Raw genomic sequence first — 15,976 nt, 5'->3', positions numbered from 1 at the left:
CAGTGACTGCTGTAGCAAAATATTGTCAAATGACATGTCACAAAATCCAAATAAATTCTGGCCATATGTAAAGACTGTTAGTGACACCAAAGTTAGTTACCAGTCCGTAGCGAGGGAGGCAGGAACTGAAATTGAGGGTAGCAAAGCGAAAGCTGAAATGCTTAACTCGGTTTTCAGTGGGACATGCCCTCTGCCATGCACCTCACAGTGGTTTGTGGAGTGTAGATGGAGATGTAGATCTAGTTCCCTGCTGAGTGAATCTCAAGAACATGAGGCTGTAGTCAGAATCTAACAAGTGTTTTATTTATTTAAATGACCAGTGTAAATCCAGTGTTCATTCCCAACATATTTATTTGACTGTAGAAAGCGATTGTGTCATTTTTTGATACTGCGTTCTTGCGTTGTGCACATAGTTTGTCTCATATAACGGTGAGTTTAATGCATTGCTAATATCTCTTATGGAGCCGGCCGCTGTGGCCGAGTGGTTCTAAGCGCTTCAGTCCGGAACCGCACGGCCACTACAGTCGCAGTTTCGAATCCTGCATCGGGCTTGGATGTGTGTGATGTCCTTAGGTTAGTTAGGTTTAAGTAGTTCTAAGTCTAGGGGACTGATGGCCTCAGATGTTAAGTCCCATAGTGCTTAGAGCCTTTCTTTTATCTCCTATGGAATATTTTGAAGACAGTGACTTTGTTGCCATATAAAGCCATATTCCACTCCAGATAGATAATTTACTTTTGGAGAATTTGAAGAGAGGGGCATTGAAGTTTTCAGTTTTGAAAATAACTGTGTTCTGGAGCTACACTGATGACACATTCATTGTAAGAAATTGGCGTTCACAGATCATCTCAACTTATTAACATAGGAAAATTACAGTTACCACAAAACGGATGTCTACAGGTTTTGGATTTTGTTTGTTCAACAGGTCAAGGATGGGACTCTAAGGCATTTTATTTAAGGCATATATATCTACAGTTATACTTGCAGAAATATTGTGTAGAATAGAGGCTTTCAGAGAACTTTCAGGCAGTGTGTAAATGTTATTAAGTAATCAATGATATAAATAAAATAGAAAGAAACATTCCACATGGGAAAAATATATTAAAAACAAAGATTCCATGACTTACCAAACGGGAAAGCGCTGGTAGATAGGCACAATAAAAAAACACAAACACACACACAAAATTTCGAGCTTTCACAACCCCCGGTTGCTTCGTCAGGAAAGAGGGAAGGAGAGGGAAAGATGAAAGGATGTGGGTTTTAAGGGAGAGGGTAAGGAGTCATTCCAATCCCGGGAGCGGAAAGACTTACCTTGGGGGAAAAAAGGACAGGTATACACTCGCGCGCGGAGACACACACACACACACATCCATCCACACATATACAGACACAAGCAGACATGTCTGCTTGTGTCTGTATATGTGTGGATGGATATGTGTGTGTGTGCGAGTGTATACCTGTCCTTTTTTCCCTCTAAGGTATGTCTTTCCGCTCCCGGGATTGGAATGACTCCTTACCCTCTCCCTTAAAACCCACATCCTTTCATCTTTCCTGACGAAGTAACCGGGGGTTGCGAAAGCTCGAAATTTTGTGTGCGTGTTTGTGTTTCTTTATTGTGCGTATCTACCAGCACTTTCCCGTTTGGTAAGTCATGGAATCTTTGTTTTTAATTTATTAAGTAATCATGTTGACATATGATTATTATTTATTACTAAAAATTTTTTAAATTTGTTGCAGTGTAAGGAGTTCTTCAGCACAGTGGGATTTGAGAGTTGGCTTCTGAGGACTATTAGTGCAGGAATGGCTCCAGTGACCTCATTGATAGAATTATTTTCACAGGTTTGTAGTTTATTTTTCTGTTATTACAACAATGCTCATATTACAGCATCTCGTCCAACATGCATTTATCTGTGTGTCATTGCCTAGAGCATTATTTGCTGGTTTGTCATCATATAGAACGGTTCTAGGTGCTTCAGTCCAGAACCGCGCTGCTGCTAGGGTCGCAGGTTCGAATCCTGCCTCGGGTAAGGATGTGTGTGATGTCCTTAGGTTAGTTAAGTTTAGGTAGTTCTAAGTCACCGGGACTGATGACCTCAGATGTTAAGTCCCATCGTGCTTAGAGCCATTTTTGTCATCATATAGGCATTTTACATACAGACAGGGATATACTGAAAATAGAAGCACTATCTCTGCTGTAACACAAGCTTTATTAATGTACTGCACATAAAGCATTTTACAGAGGAAGGTTTAAAAAATACATATAAAAGATGATAAACACCACTCAAGGATTAGTCCTTAGGCCTGTTCCAACTGATCCCTACAAGGCAGTATGAAGAGTGACCAATGATCATGGGACATGTGATCAACATGAAGACATTGCCCCATATTAAAGTTCACTTAATGTGCTAAAATATTAGGAAAACTTAAAAGAAAAAAAGAACCTGCATGTGACTCATCTGTGAGAGTAGCACACCTCTGATGTTTTGGCATTTTGAATATCATTTTGATAAAAATCACGTAGCAATTTTGCCCAGATGGCCAGTCTACTCTGATGATTATCTTTGGCTTGTAAGAATGAAATCTCACAAGTGTATGCTGGCTTCTTAAGATTTTACTTCTCCCACAAGCAGAACCATATTTTTGAAAAACTTGAGTCATAGCATGTGAATGATTTTTTGCCCATGCTTACTGCTATTACTGTACAGTACTGACCTTAATATTCATTTCAGTCATGGCACAAAAATCTCTAGGCTTGAGCATATTGTGATCAAACTGAAACTACAATGATTATATATTTAACTACCCCTCCAGCATGTCCTAATGTCCCTACAGTACCACTGGCTTGATTCTGTCATCTCTGTAATGTGCTCTGAAAAACAATGCTAATTTAATAGTCTTTCTTCAGTCATCATGGGAAGTTACAGCTGCTCTGACACAATGATTTCTGTCAGGGAACTGAAATGTGGGAAGACATTGACATCATCTCCTTTCCTTTATCATCAAATATGAACCAAGGTTCACAGGCTTTGTACACATGCACGGTATTGCAATGAAACAACTGACTTAAGTTATTCACTTTATTGTCTTTATTGGCACTCTACATACGGCTTTCTTCCGCAAAAGCATTAATTATGTGTAACCATTTGTTATTCTTGACATGATTTATATGTTGTTTGCTTTAATTTTCCAGGTGCTACTAATGGGCCCATTTCGTCTAGTCGGTGCTGGATATTTGCTGTCGTTTCAAAAAATTGTTCAGAACTGTATGAATCATAAAGTGCCGACAAAGAAGACTGAATGACATATAAAGACTCATACTAAAATTATTGTGATACGTTTGTGATAATAATATGAATAGGTATTTCTACATAATGTACTTGTCTACATTACATATTAAAAATGAACTGTGTGAGTATTTCAGTGTTGTTCTTTTATTCCTTCCAAATCACTTCCTGATGGTACATATGTTGCAAGGGACTGCTTTGGGATGCACATGTGTGTGTGTATGTATGTGCACATTAATGGTAATGGTATTGTAGTCAGAGCACAGCAAGCTGTGTTTAAAAATGTAATTGTTTTGCTTCTTAATTTGTGAAAATAAATGTTTAGTAAATTGATTCATGGAGCTGATGACAAGCCTTAATTCCCAAATACAACAGAAGCACCAGAGAATGATCTGGAGGAAGTCACATTCACCTCCTAATTTATACTTCTCTAAACCACTCGAAGTAAATGCCAAGGTGCACTCTTCATAAACTCCGAATCAATTTCTTTGAATATCCTTGTCAAAACCATTAATAATCAGTTTCAAGATCTCATGAAGAGCAACATACTTGCAGAATCTCATACACTGATGAGCCAAAAAATTATGACATCTGCCCATTTCAGTACTGAATGTCGCCTGGTGATATTGCAGGTGTGTGACATGGTAAGGAAATTACAAAAGCAGAGCAGAGATGGATGGTGTGAATGATTCTTCTTCTTTTTTTAAAATCAGTGTTTGGACTTGTTTGGTGCAGCCCGCCATGAATTCCTCCATTGTGCCAACCTCTTTATCTCAGAGTAGCATTTGCACCCTATATCCGTAATTATTTGTTGGCTGTATTCCAGTTCCTTCTTCCCATACAGCTTTTACCCTCTACAGCAGTGGTTGCCAACCTTTTCTTCCTGGTGCCCCTCTTTGCAATCCCAGAATGTTTCATGCCTCCTATGTGTATGGATTTAATCTACAGGGTGTTTATAAATGAATATCGGGGTTTTTGAGCTTTATAATATTTATTACATTAAAATTACAGTTATAAATGATACATCAAATGAAAGAGCAACTCACAGTTGTGTTTGGCACCAGGGCCCATGTGCAACGCGCAGTGTTTCCGCCGTAATCCGCTAGACAGCGGTAGTAGTGAAGATGGCAACTAGTGAACTGAATGCGTTTTGCAGTTTACAAAGACTGAATCTGTAGTTATTGTACAATGTGCGTTCCGGCTGAAGTTTGGTTATGATCCTCCAAGTGACGATAACAATGGTAGAGGGTATCATCAATTTGAAGATACTGGCTGCCTTCGTAAAGGGGTGGAGCTCAGGGCGACCAAGAGTTAGTGAAGAGACTGTTGAGTGAGTGAGAGAGTCGTTCACTCGTAGCCCAAAGTTGGAAGAAGATGAGCCAGAGAACTTCATTTTCCAGCCACCCACCTCACTGGCATAGCGAAGTACGCCATTGGTTGAACTTCACTGTACCCAAGTGCTGGATAGGCCGTAAGGGGCCCAATGACAGGGCTTGCTTTGCATGGCCTCCACATTCACCCGACTTAATGCCATGCGATTTTTTCCTTTGGGGCTTCACCAAGGATTGTGTGTGTGTGCGCCTCTGCTACCAGCAGAGCTCCCTGAATTAAGAAACTGAATTGAAGCAGCAGTTGCTACAATTGCTGAAGACACATTTATAAACGTTTGGGAAGAACTCGGCTGTAGACTTGATGTGTGCCATGTGACAAATGGAGCTCACATTGAACATTTATAAGGTTCTTGGTAAAACTGTTTTAGTTGCTATTTCATTTGACAAATCTTTTATCACTGTAAGTTTAATATAATAAATATTAGAAAGTGTTAAAACCGTGATATTCATTTATAAACAACCTGTATTAATTAATTTTTTTGCTTCTTTTGAAAAACTTTGACAATAACCTCCAGTTTACACTTTAATAAAAGAGGGTTATCAAATGTAGAGCAATACAAAACTATAGTGCTTCAAAGAACTTGCTAGCCAGAATAGAAATGTCTTTATATCTTGGATATCTAATGATATTGTTTTCAGTTGAACAACATTTTCCACATCTAACACTTCTTGTGATGAAAGTTGCAAGAAAAATTCAGAACATCAATGAGACGGTTTGAAATGTTTCTCTCTCTCTCTCTCTCTCTCTCAGGCCGATCCTGAATGTTTGGATTCAAACTAGTTAAAGCACATCTAAGGTCACTCTCCACATTTAGCCGACTGCGGTGTTTTGTTTTCATGATAGCTAGTGTGAATAATCCGGTCTCACATATGTAGATGAGAACTGTATGAGGACTTTTTAAGGCTTTCTTTGCCACTCCTAGATAAAAAGGAAGGAAACTGGTCCAAAAGTCTTCAAATGCCATTTTTTGCAATTGTTATTCAGCACCCAAACCACAATCCAATTTAGTTTCATCAGAAAATCCATCATGTTAGTTGTGATCATCCTAATTTTCGCTGCCAATCTTCTGGAGACCAATTAGGAAAATAAAGTCTGAACTCTTCTTGAAGCCTTTCCAGGTGTTCACTGATGATAAACTAATACCTGCTGGCAAAAACATTGTAACCCTCAAAATGCAAATTTTTCAGGAGGGAAGAAAAACAAGTAAACAGCTGAAATGTTTGCCAAATACTTATTTGCTCATTGATAATCAGTTTAAATGATTTCACAAGTTATTAACAGTATAAGGAAAAGGATAGAGGGCTGCTCCCCGTAAAGATGGCTCGTTGAGTTGCAGACAAGCACAATGAAAATACTGTTAAGATTTCGCTATTGGCCAAAGCCTTCTCCACAGAAGAACCCCCACCAAACACACACAAATTCATTTACACAAGCAAGCACGCCTCATGCACACTTGACCACCATCTCTGACAGCTAGTACTGGAACAGCTTTGACTGAGTGCTAAGTGGTAATAGCCTTTTCATTGTGCCTCTCTGCAACTCGGCGTGTCATCTTTACGGTGAGTAACAATCTGATGTTTTCCTTATATTGTTGATAATCCATCTTGGAGTTTCCATTGTTTGATTTTCATTAGTTATTCATATACAATAATTCTGACAATGTGCATCTTTAAAATCAAGATGAGAGAGATGATCGTTAGACATCAGTGCAAAAACATTGTAACTTTAACAGAAGTACTTTGCACATTTTTGTGGGCTACAACATTTATGCTACTGAAATTATTTAATATTGTTTCTTGGTTTTATTCTGTATAAAAATAATGAAACAGAAAACATATTTATGATTAAAAATGAAATGACACAATTTCAGAGACATTACTGGTCTCACAGATATGATTTTATGTGTATAGACTGAAGTGGTGAGTGAAAAGTTTGTACCAAGGCTGGAACTCGAACCCAGGTCTGCTGCTTACTAAACAGATGTGTTAGTCACTAAGCCACCTTGGCACAGCAGTTCACACAACTGTATGGATTATGCTGGCACACCTTCCTCCTGGATCCAAATTCTCACTGCCATCCCCAGTCTGCTTTAAATTCCCCCTTACACATGAAAAGAATTGCCGAGCCTCTCGATATTCTGAAATGGTACCTCAGTATCGAATGTAAATGGGGGATCCGCCTGAAACCCAAGTGCAGGTATTTGTTCAAATGAAATGATACAGTGGGTTCAATTCCTGACCTTGGTACAAATTCTCACTTGCCACTTCAGTCTACATACATAAAATCATATCTGTATGAGATCAGTAAAGTCTCTGAAATTGTGTCATTTTATTTGTATAAGTATCTGAACCTGGGTTTCAGGCTGGATGCCCCATTTACATGCAAAGCTGAGGTGCTATACCAGAACATGGAGGGCCTCGGCAGTTCTGTTTGTGTGCAAGGGGGAATTTTAAAGTAGGTTAGGGATGGCAGTTAGAATTTGGATCAGGGGTCCCAGGGTAATCTGTGCAGTTGTGTGAACAGCTGTGTCAAGGTGGCTTAGTGGCTAACGCACCTGCCTAGTAAGCAGGAGACCTGAGTTTGATTGTCAGCCTTGGTACAAAATTCACTTACCACTTCAGTCTATGTACATAAAATCATACTTACAAATTGTGTTATTTATTGTTAGAGCTTCCCATTGTTCAACAGAATTCACTGAACACTAGAAATATTGTTGCAAAAGAATGTTTTGTAATGATTAAGCATCACATTGTCACTTCACTTTATCCTCAGGTTCCAAAAAAGTCTTGATTTTTTTCAGGCTCCATACAGTCTGGGTAGACTATTCAAGCTAATTATCCCAGGTGGAACTGTAGTGTTGTTTCGACCTGTACAAAGTTTTGCTAAGTTTGGAGAGTATCAAGGTTGCAAGCAGCCGTGACTCTTGCAGTACTGAAGTACTGCTGGAGAATCTGAGGGCATCTTCATCCAAACATAGTCTGTTATTTTGCATTTAGGATCTTTGTGGATTTGCTTTTCAGTTGTGCTCAGATCAATGAAATTTTGTTGCTGAATGTAACAGACGAAAAATGAGTTGTTTGGTCTTGCAATTGCTGTTATCTGGACCCATTCAAATGGCTCATACACAAGGTGGTCCCTCTTGTTTCTCTCAGTTAAAGCAAAATCTCAATAACAAGGCAAAAAGCTGTGCCCTGTGATTGGAAATTTTTGCTCCATTGATGTTAAATACTTCAAGTTAATCAGATAGTTTTCCAGTTATGTCTTGTACATTGATATGACCACACTGCTAAAGTTCTTTCTTCATCCGATTTTGGGACTGAAAATTCAAAGGTTATATACTTCAGGTGCCAAGAGGTAATTTCCAATGATTCCCACTGGAAACATTTTCAGGCGATACACACATCCACACCTTACTCTCACCAACATTATGCTCTGCTTGATTATAGTTTGACAGCTAACTTGACACAGTACTGCAGAATTGTTAGAGATAGGGCAGTCTAGCACCTGCTGGAGGTCTGTGCTTATGATAACATAGGGTTTGTTTGTACTAGTCTCCTCTGTATTATTCTACACCACTGAATATGCTGCTTCCACCCAGAAATGGTGCTGTTTGCTCTCTTCTTCAGTTTTCTTTCTTTCTGATTCATATTCACTGTTAACTAGCAAGAGGAACGGTCTGTCACAATACCCATGAGTCTGAATGTGGTACTCCAAAGCGTAAATTAAATTAAATTCTCCCTTGAAAATATATTATCTGTATGCTCCTTCACTTCTTTTAAAGAGTTGGTAAAGGTTATTAACATTCAAATTGGAACTCAACCAGAGTTTTTCATTGATATGTCTTGAGTAATGGTTTTCTTGTTTTGGTAACTTCTCATTGTGGTTTCTTAACAAATCCTTCAGGTCATCCTGCAGTTTGTATGGATGATTCTCATGCTTACTCCTTCAAAGGGCATGCCACATTTACTTTTTCCTGGTGCATTTACAGACGTCTAGCAGTAACTCTATACATGGTGTTACAAAAAGGTACGGCCAAACTTTCAGGAAACATTCCTCACACACAAAGAAAGAAAATATGTTATGTGGACATGTGTCCGGAAACGCTTACTTTCCATGTTAGAGCTCATTTTATTACTTCTCTTCAAATCACGTTAATCATGGAATGGAAATGCACAGCAACAGAATGTACCAGCGTGACTTCAAACACTTTGTTACAGGAAATGTTCAAAATGTCCTTCGTTAGCGAGGATACATGCATCCACCTTCCGTGAGCATGGAATCCCTGATGTGCTGATGCAGCCCTGGAGAATGGCGTATTGTATCACAGCCGTCCACAATACGAGCACGAAGAGTCTCTACATTTGGTACTGGGGTTGCGTAGACAAGAGCTTTCAAATGCCCCCATAAATGAAAGTCGAGAGGGTTGAGATCAGGAGAGTGTGGAGGCCATGTAATTGGTCCGCCTATACCAATCCATTGGTCACTGAATCTGTTGTTGAGAAGCCTACGAACACTTCAACTGAAATGTGCAGGAGCTCCATCGTGCATGAACCACATGTTGTGTCGTACTTGTAAAGGCACATGTTCTAGCAGCACAGGTAGAGTATCCCGAATGAAATCATGATAACGTGCTCCATTGAGCGTAGGTGGAAGAACATGGGGCCCAATCAAGACATCACCAACAATGCCTGCCCAAACGTTCACAGAAAATCTGTGTTGATGACAATTGCATAATTGCGTGTGGATTCTCGTCAGCCCACACATATTGATTGTGAAAATTTACAATTTGATCACGTTGGATTGAAGCCTCATCCATAAAGAGAACATTTGCACTGAAATGAGTATTGACACATTGTTGGATGAACCATTCGCAGAAGTGTACCCGTGGAGGCCAATCAGCTGCTGATAGTGCCTGCACACGCTGTACATGGTACGGAAACAACTGGTTCTCCCGTAGCACTCTCCATGCAGTTACGTGATCGTTACCTTGTACAGCAGCAACTTCTCTGACACTGACGTTAGGGTTATTGTCAACTGCACGAAGAATTGCCTCGTCCATTGCAGGTGTCCTCGTCATTCCAGGTCTTCCCCAGTCGCGAGTCATAGGCTGCAATGTTCCGTGCTCCCTAAGGCGCCGATCAATTGCTTCGAACGTCTTCCTGTCGGGACCCCTTCGTTCTGGAAATCTGTCTCGATACGAACATACCGCGCCACAGCTATTGCCCCGTGCTAATCCATACATCAAATGGGCATCTGCCAACTCCACATCTGTAAACATTGCACTGACTGCAAAACCACTTTCGTGATGAACACTAACCTGTTGATGCTACGTACTGATGTGCTTGATGCTAGTACTGTAGAGCAATGAGTTGCATGTCAACACAAGCATCGAATTCAACATTACCTTCCTTCAATTGGGCCAACTGGCGGTGAATCGAGGAAGTACAGTACATACTGACGAAACTAAAATGAGCTCTAACATGGAAATTGTTTCCGGACACATGTCCACATAACATCTTTTCTTTATTTGTGTGTGAGGAATGTTTCCTGAAAGGTTGGCCGTACCTTTTTGTAACACCCTGTATACTGTGCACAAAGTTTTGTAACATATCCGAATTTGTTCTGCAATTCTTCTTAAAAAGTACTTAAATGTACAGCATCTGCCTGGAATTCCCTCCTTAGTTTCCCTGCATTTGATATCTGCTGCTTCAATGCATGATGAAGCTAAGTGTTCTGTTTGTAAGTTATAGTCTAAATTGTATATAGTCTAAACTGTAGAATTCTTCGAACAGCATTTTGTTGTACTCAAAACTTAGTGGTCTACAGGGGTATTTATAGGTAGCAATCTGTAAAAAGAATGTACAGAAAGTTCTAACTGAGATTATGAATTATTTAGGAGTAAGGGAGATGACTCACCAAAAGGCAGAAATGCTATGTCCTCGATAGGTACACAAACAAAAGGTACAGATCTTGGTTAGCTCTTGCATAGCAAGTGTACCGTGGGGGTGTGAGGTGGGGTGAGGGGTGGAGAGAGGCATGAGGCAGGGTGTTGGGGGGAAGCATCTAGCGGCTTATGGGGGAGTGGGGAGCCATCTGTGGGCTATTGACGACACAGCAGTTCTGCCTTTCGGTGAGTCGTCCCCTTTACTCCCAAATAATTCGTAAGCTGTAAAATGAGCAAGACACATTTGTAAGTAAATTAATTATAATACAGGTGATGATAAATGTTCTGATTACACAGTAAAACATAATATATGCAGTTACTCTTTTGTACCCACCTGTTCACCAGGGATTTTCCCAAGCACTGATTTTTTATAGTGGGCCAAATATGATTGACCCCAAGGTCCACAGAAAACTACGGTTGGGCTGTAAGTGTTCTCTGCTGCTATGGACTAACGCTGTGATGTCACTAAGGAACAGCTGCTGCCTCGGTAACAGCACTATAATATGTGGCCCACGCATTTAAGTGAGGTATTTGTAGTATGATGTTGTTTCTGCTGAAATAGTGAAAGGCAAAGTGCTAGTATGCTATTGTTAGAATATTACTACTACATTTTGTAATTTGTCCATTTTGAAACAGACGCTGCTGATTTTTTTATTTTATTGTATTTTTTCATACATAGAAAGTATCGGATTGTAACATGTAGAAAGAAAGCACAAAGTGTCGTGACTTGCCGATCTTTCAAAGTGCTGCCGTGCAGTTACGCGCGTCCTCTACATGCGGCGCTGTCTGCCAGCCATGCAGCAGCCGCGCCAGCTAGCGGCCGCTAGACTTGGACTCAGTGCTGATTTGACTGTCACCTTGTACACACGTCTTACTTTGTTTACTTGATCTGTGACTTATATGTATTGTGTCATCCTTGAAATATGTGTGTTCAACTTGACGTTATAACAACTGGCGACGAGGTAGTGAATTTTTCTTTTTCATTGTTGACCCACTGGTTTCAATGGCTACTTTAGAGCAACTATTGCAAGATCTCATTGAACAGCAAATGCTTCTCACATCGGCAGTTCGTGATTTCGTCGTGGCATCCAATGCAAGGCATCTCTCATCATTGTGTATCCCTCCTTTGCCTCCTTACGATGAGACGGCGGAAGACTGGTCTGATTATGAAAAATGTCTTTGACAGCACTTCTTGGCATTTCATATCGTGGACGAACAAACATGTAAGTCTCTGTTCCTTTCATGGATTTCAGCTAAATGTATTGGTTGTTGTCACAATTGGCTCCTTTGAAAGGTCCTGCGTCTTTGTCCTTTGCTGAAATGTGCTCAATTCTGTCCGTATATTTTCAAAAGCATATGCATGTGGTAGCCTGTTGTGTTGCCTTTTATCATTTTCAAAAACAACCGAATCAATCCTATCACGCTTGGGCCTGTGGAACTTCATGGCCTCAGTCGAAAGTGTCAATTTGTTATTGACGTTCACAAAGAATCCTACGCCGATTCCATGGTACGGGATGCTATTATCCGGTCGGCGCCCGACAATGACGTTAGGCAACGTGCCCTTCAGTTGGCAAATCCAACTCTCGATGAAGTCCTCTCCATTGCGCAGTCTTTTGAAATTTCTTGCGCCGCTGGAACGCAAATAGAGGTGTGGGGTGATGTTGGGGAAATACAACCTCTGTGCGCTGTTAACAACGCGTGCGGTGTGTCCCTGCCAGCCGACGTGGCCGCAGTACGCTCCCAAGCGCAGCCTCGGCCTAATCGTAAACAAACCCCTAAGAAACTGTAGCAAAACCCCTAGCAACTTCCTTCATGTCCGCGGTGTTTTATGAAACATTCACGGGAGGATTGTCCCCAACGTTGGGCCGTGTGTCACAATTGCAAAAAGAAGGGTCATGTGTCATCCGTTTGCAAATCTGACCGCATACCTGATGTTCATGAACGTGACGCTGATTCTGCTTCTGTGTTGTCTGTCAATGGTACTTCTTCCCTTTCAGGGAAGTTATTCCTCACTGTCAAAATACTTGGTTGGGATGTTTGCATGCAGGTGGATACTGGTTCTGCTGCCACTATCATCAATTCTCAGACGTATCTTCAGTTGGGTTCTCCAATCCTATCACATGTCACTAGGCAATTACAGACGTACAATAAACAGAAGATTTCTCTCTTGGGACAATTTGATGCTGAGGTATCTTACAAATCTGTCGTTTGCACAGTTCCCATATTTGTGGTCGACCATAGTAACGCGGAGAATCTTTTTGGTTTCGATGCCTTTCGCGTTTTTGGGTTCTCCATTGATGACTGTGTCAATATCGTCTCTGATGCTATTCCTTATGCTCACTTGGATTCCCTGTCAACAACATTTTCGTCCCTTTTTTCTCCTGGGTTATGCCATGCAAACAATTTTGAAGCTCATATCATGCTCAAATCCACTGCTTGGCCTAAGTTTTTTCAGGCTCGTCCCATTCCTGTGGCCATTCATGATCGTGTCAAACGGGAGCTGGATCGTCTCACTGCTTTAGGGGTCTTGCTTCCTGTCACTTCCAGTGAGTGGTCCTCTCCTGTCATTGTCGTTGCTAAGGCCAGTATTACACTATCAAATTTCTTTGTCAAATATCTTTGTCCAAAATCTTTGTCAAATATATTTGATGGTGTAATAGGAACTTTGTCAAATGTCGTCCAATATTTGATCAAATCTAGGGCCTCGTTGTAGATTTGATCAAAGAAATCGCTTGTCTTTTGTTCACTGCAATGTGACATGTTACCACATGGAGCGCTAGCATCGCTGCAGCGTTCTGTTGTCTGTAGTGTTTTTATAAACATTGCCGGTAAATGCAATTGGTGTGTGCCGACAACTGCAAAATTAATAGAGATGTATGAAGCTGATGAGGCGCTTTACAACGTGAGGCACCCTGAATACAAAAATAAAATAAGAAGATTGGAGACGAGACCTGACCTGACCTGACCTAACCTAACATAACATAACCCTCACCCGTAGCAAGGAATCGGAGTGTTACAGTGAGCCTGTCTTCTGAAGATGTAGCAGTTCTCAAGTGAATATTGTGCTTTGTGATATGAGGATACACTTCACTGAGCACATACAGGAATGTATGCTCATCCATTCTTAAGTAATTGATGTACCACTTGACATCTTCCACTGTAAGCTCACGTAAGAAGTTTTGTTGAATGATTTTATCGTGTCGTCGTAAAACCCACGGCTTCACCCAGATTAGATTAGTTTTTCGTTCCATAGATCCGTGCTGAGGAGATCCTCGTGGATGTGGAACATGTCAATTTTTTTAAGCTGAAATAACAATACTAATAGTATGAATAAATACAATACATCATTTGTTTCTATTAAAAATTTCGTCAGTGGAGTAGGAGTTGGCCACTAGTAAGTCTTTCAGGCTCCTTTTAAACTGATCTTTATTTGTAACTAAATTTTTTATGTTTGCTGGCAAATTATTGAAGATGAGTGTTCCTGAGTGGTGGACCTCTTTTTGAACTAAAGTAAGTGCTTTTAAGTCCTTGTGTAGATCATTTTTGTTCCTGGTATTGTATGTATGAACTGAGTTGTTTGTTGGAAAAAGAGATATATTATTTACAACAAATTTCATTAAGGAGTAAATATACTGAGAGGCAGTAGTTAGTATACCCAGTTCTTTGAAGAGGTTTCTACAGGACGTCCGTAAATTTACTCCACAAATAATACGTATTACACGCTTTTGGACTCTAAAAACCTTTTGTTTGACTTGAAGATTTACCCCAAAATATTATACCATATGACATTATGGAATGAAAGTATGCAAGCTTTTTCATTTTTATGTTGCCTATGTCTGCTAACACTCGAATTGCAAACAGATTTGTTAAGGCGTTTCTGCAGTTCTGGGATGTGCTCCTCCCAACTGAATTTATTATCAAGTTGTAATCCCAGGACTTTTAAGACTGTCAACCTCGTATGTATGGTTCCATTTTTTCCCCCACTTCTTTTCCGCATGTGCACACAATGCAATTGGGGTATGTACAACTGCTGCGGTTAATAACAAGTTTTTGTCAGCCATCTTGAACTTTGACAAAAACTTTGATGACAGTGTAATACCCCTTCTAGCGCTACATCAAAGATCTTTGTCAAATATATTTGACGGAATATTTGATCACATCTTTGATCAAATCTTTGACAAAGAAATTTGATAGTGTAATACCAGCCTAAGCCCAATGGTGATATTCATCTCTGTGGTGATTTCAAAGCCACTGTAAATGCTCAATGCCTCATCGACACTTACCCTATGCCCCGATCTGAAGAATTGTTCACTGAACTTGCTGGAGGCCAGTAGTTTTCTAAACTTGACCTGTCAGAAGCTTATCATCAACTTCCTCTTAACACTGCTTCCTGGCAGTTTCTGGTCCTTAACACGCCTTTCGGCCTCTATCAATACCAATGATTGCCATTCGGGGTTGCCAGTGCCCCTGCTTTCTTTCAGCGATTCTTGGAACAATTATTGCTCCTTGTCCCTGTGGGTATAAATTACATGGACGACACTGTTGTCACTGGCTCCACCACTGAAGAACATTTTCAGAATCTCTGCACACTTTTTCATGTCTTACAGACTGCCGGTCTTAAGTGTAACCTTCAGATTTCAAAAATTTTTAGGCATCTATCATGTACTTGGGGTTTCAACTCTCTCAGGATGGTATTCGTCCGCTTCAGCAAACTGACACTGCGATCAATGCCCTTCCTCACCCTACATCTGTTAAGGAACTGCAGGCCTTCTTGGGGAAAATAGCATACTGTCACAGGTTTTTACCGTCTGCTGCTTCGGTGGCTCAGCCATTGCATCGCCTGTTGCATAAAAACGTGCCTATTCACTGGTCCGCGTCATGCGATGTGGCTTCCCAGAAATTGAAGACTATGCTGAAACAGGCCCCGTGCCTGACTACTTATCGACGTGGCCAACGTCTTGTTCTTGCCACGGACGCCTCTCAATACAGTGTTGGTGCAGTCCTTTCGCTCCGTTTTTCTGACAGTTCTTAACAACCCATTGCTTATGCCTCCAAAACGTTCACGGATGCCCAACGAAAGTATTCTCAAATTGAAAAAGAAGCTTTGGCCATTATTTATGCTCTTCATAAGTTTGGTGTTTTTCTCTTTGGCTCCAAATTTATCTTGTTATGGACCACAAACCACTTGTTCCCTTGTTTCATCCATGAACGTCACTTCCCCACAAGGCTGCACACCACCTCCAGCATTGGGCTCTTTACTTGTCTCATTTCAATTATGAGATTCATTTCCGGCCGACAGCTCAACATGCGAATGCTGATGCACTGTCTCGCCTTCCCATGGGTCCTGATCTGGCATTC

General features: G+C 40.7%; 1 protein-coding gene across 1 annotated transcript in view; it reads left to right on the top strand.

Annotated features, from left to right (window-relative positions):
- Window positions 1-3,405, top strand: part of LOC126095164 (3-ketodihydrosphingosine reductase) — an 87,725-nt gene extending 84,320 nt beyond the window's left edge. Inside the window, exons 7-8 of the mRNA XM_049909886.1 lie at window positions 1,736-1,837; window positions 3,189-3,405. Coding sequence (XP_049765843.1) covers window positions 1,736-1,837; window positions 3,189-3,299 — 213 coding nt within the window. The 3' untranslated portion in view covers window positions 3,300-3,405. The remainder of the gene's footprint in view (window positions 1-1,735; window positions 1,838-3,188) is intronic.
- Window positions 3,406-15,976: the final 12,571 nt, after the last annotated feature.

This window comes from Schistocerca cancellata, chromosome 8 (genome assembly GCF_023864275.1).
Source record: "Schistocerca cancellata isolate TAMUIC-IGC-003103 chromosome 8, iqSchCanc2.1, whole genome shotgun sequence".
Classification (NCBI taxonomy): Eukaryota; Metazoa; Arthropoda; class Insecta; order Orthoptera; family Acrididae; genus Schistocerca; species Schistocerca cancellata.
Note: the sequence above shows the minus strand (reverse complement) of the source record. Positions and strands in the feature narration are given on the sequence as shown.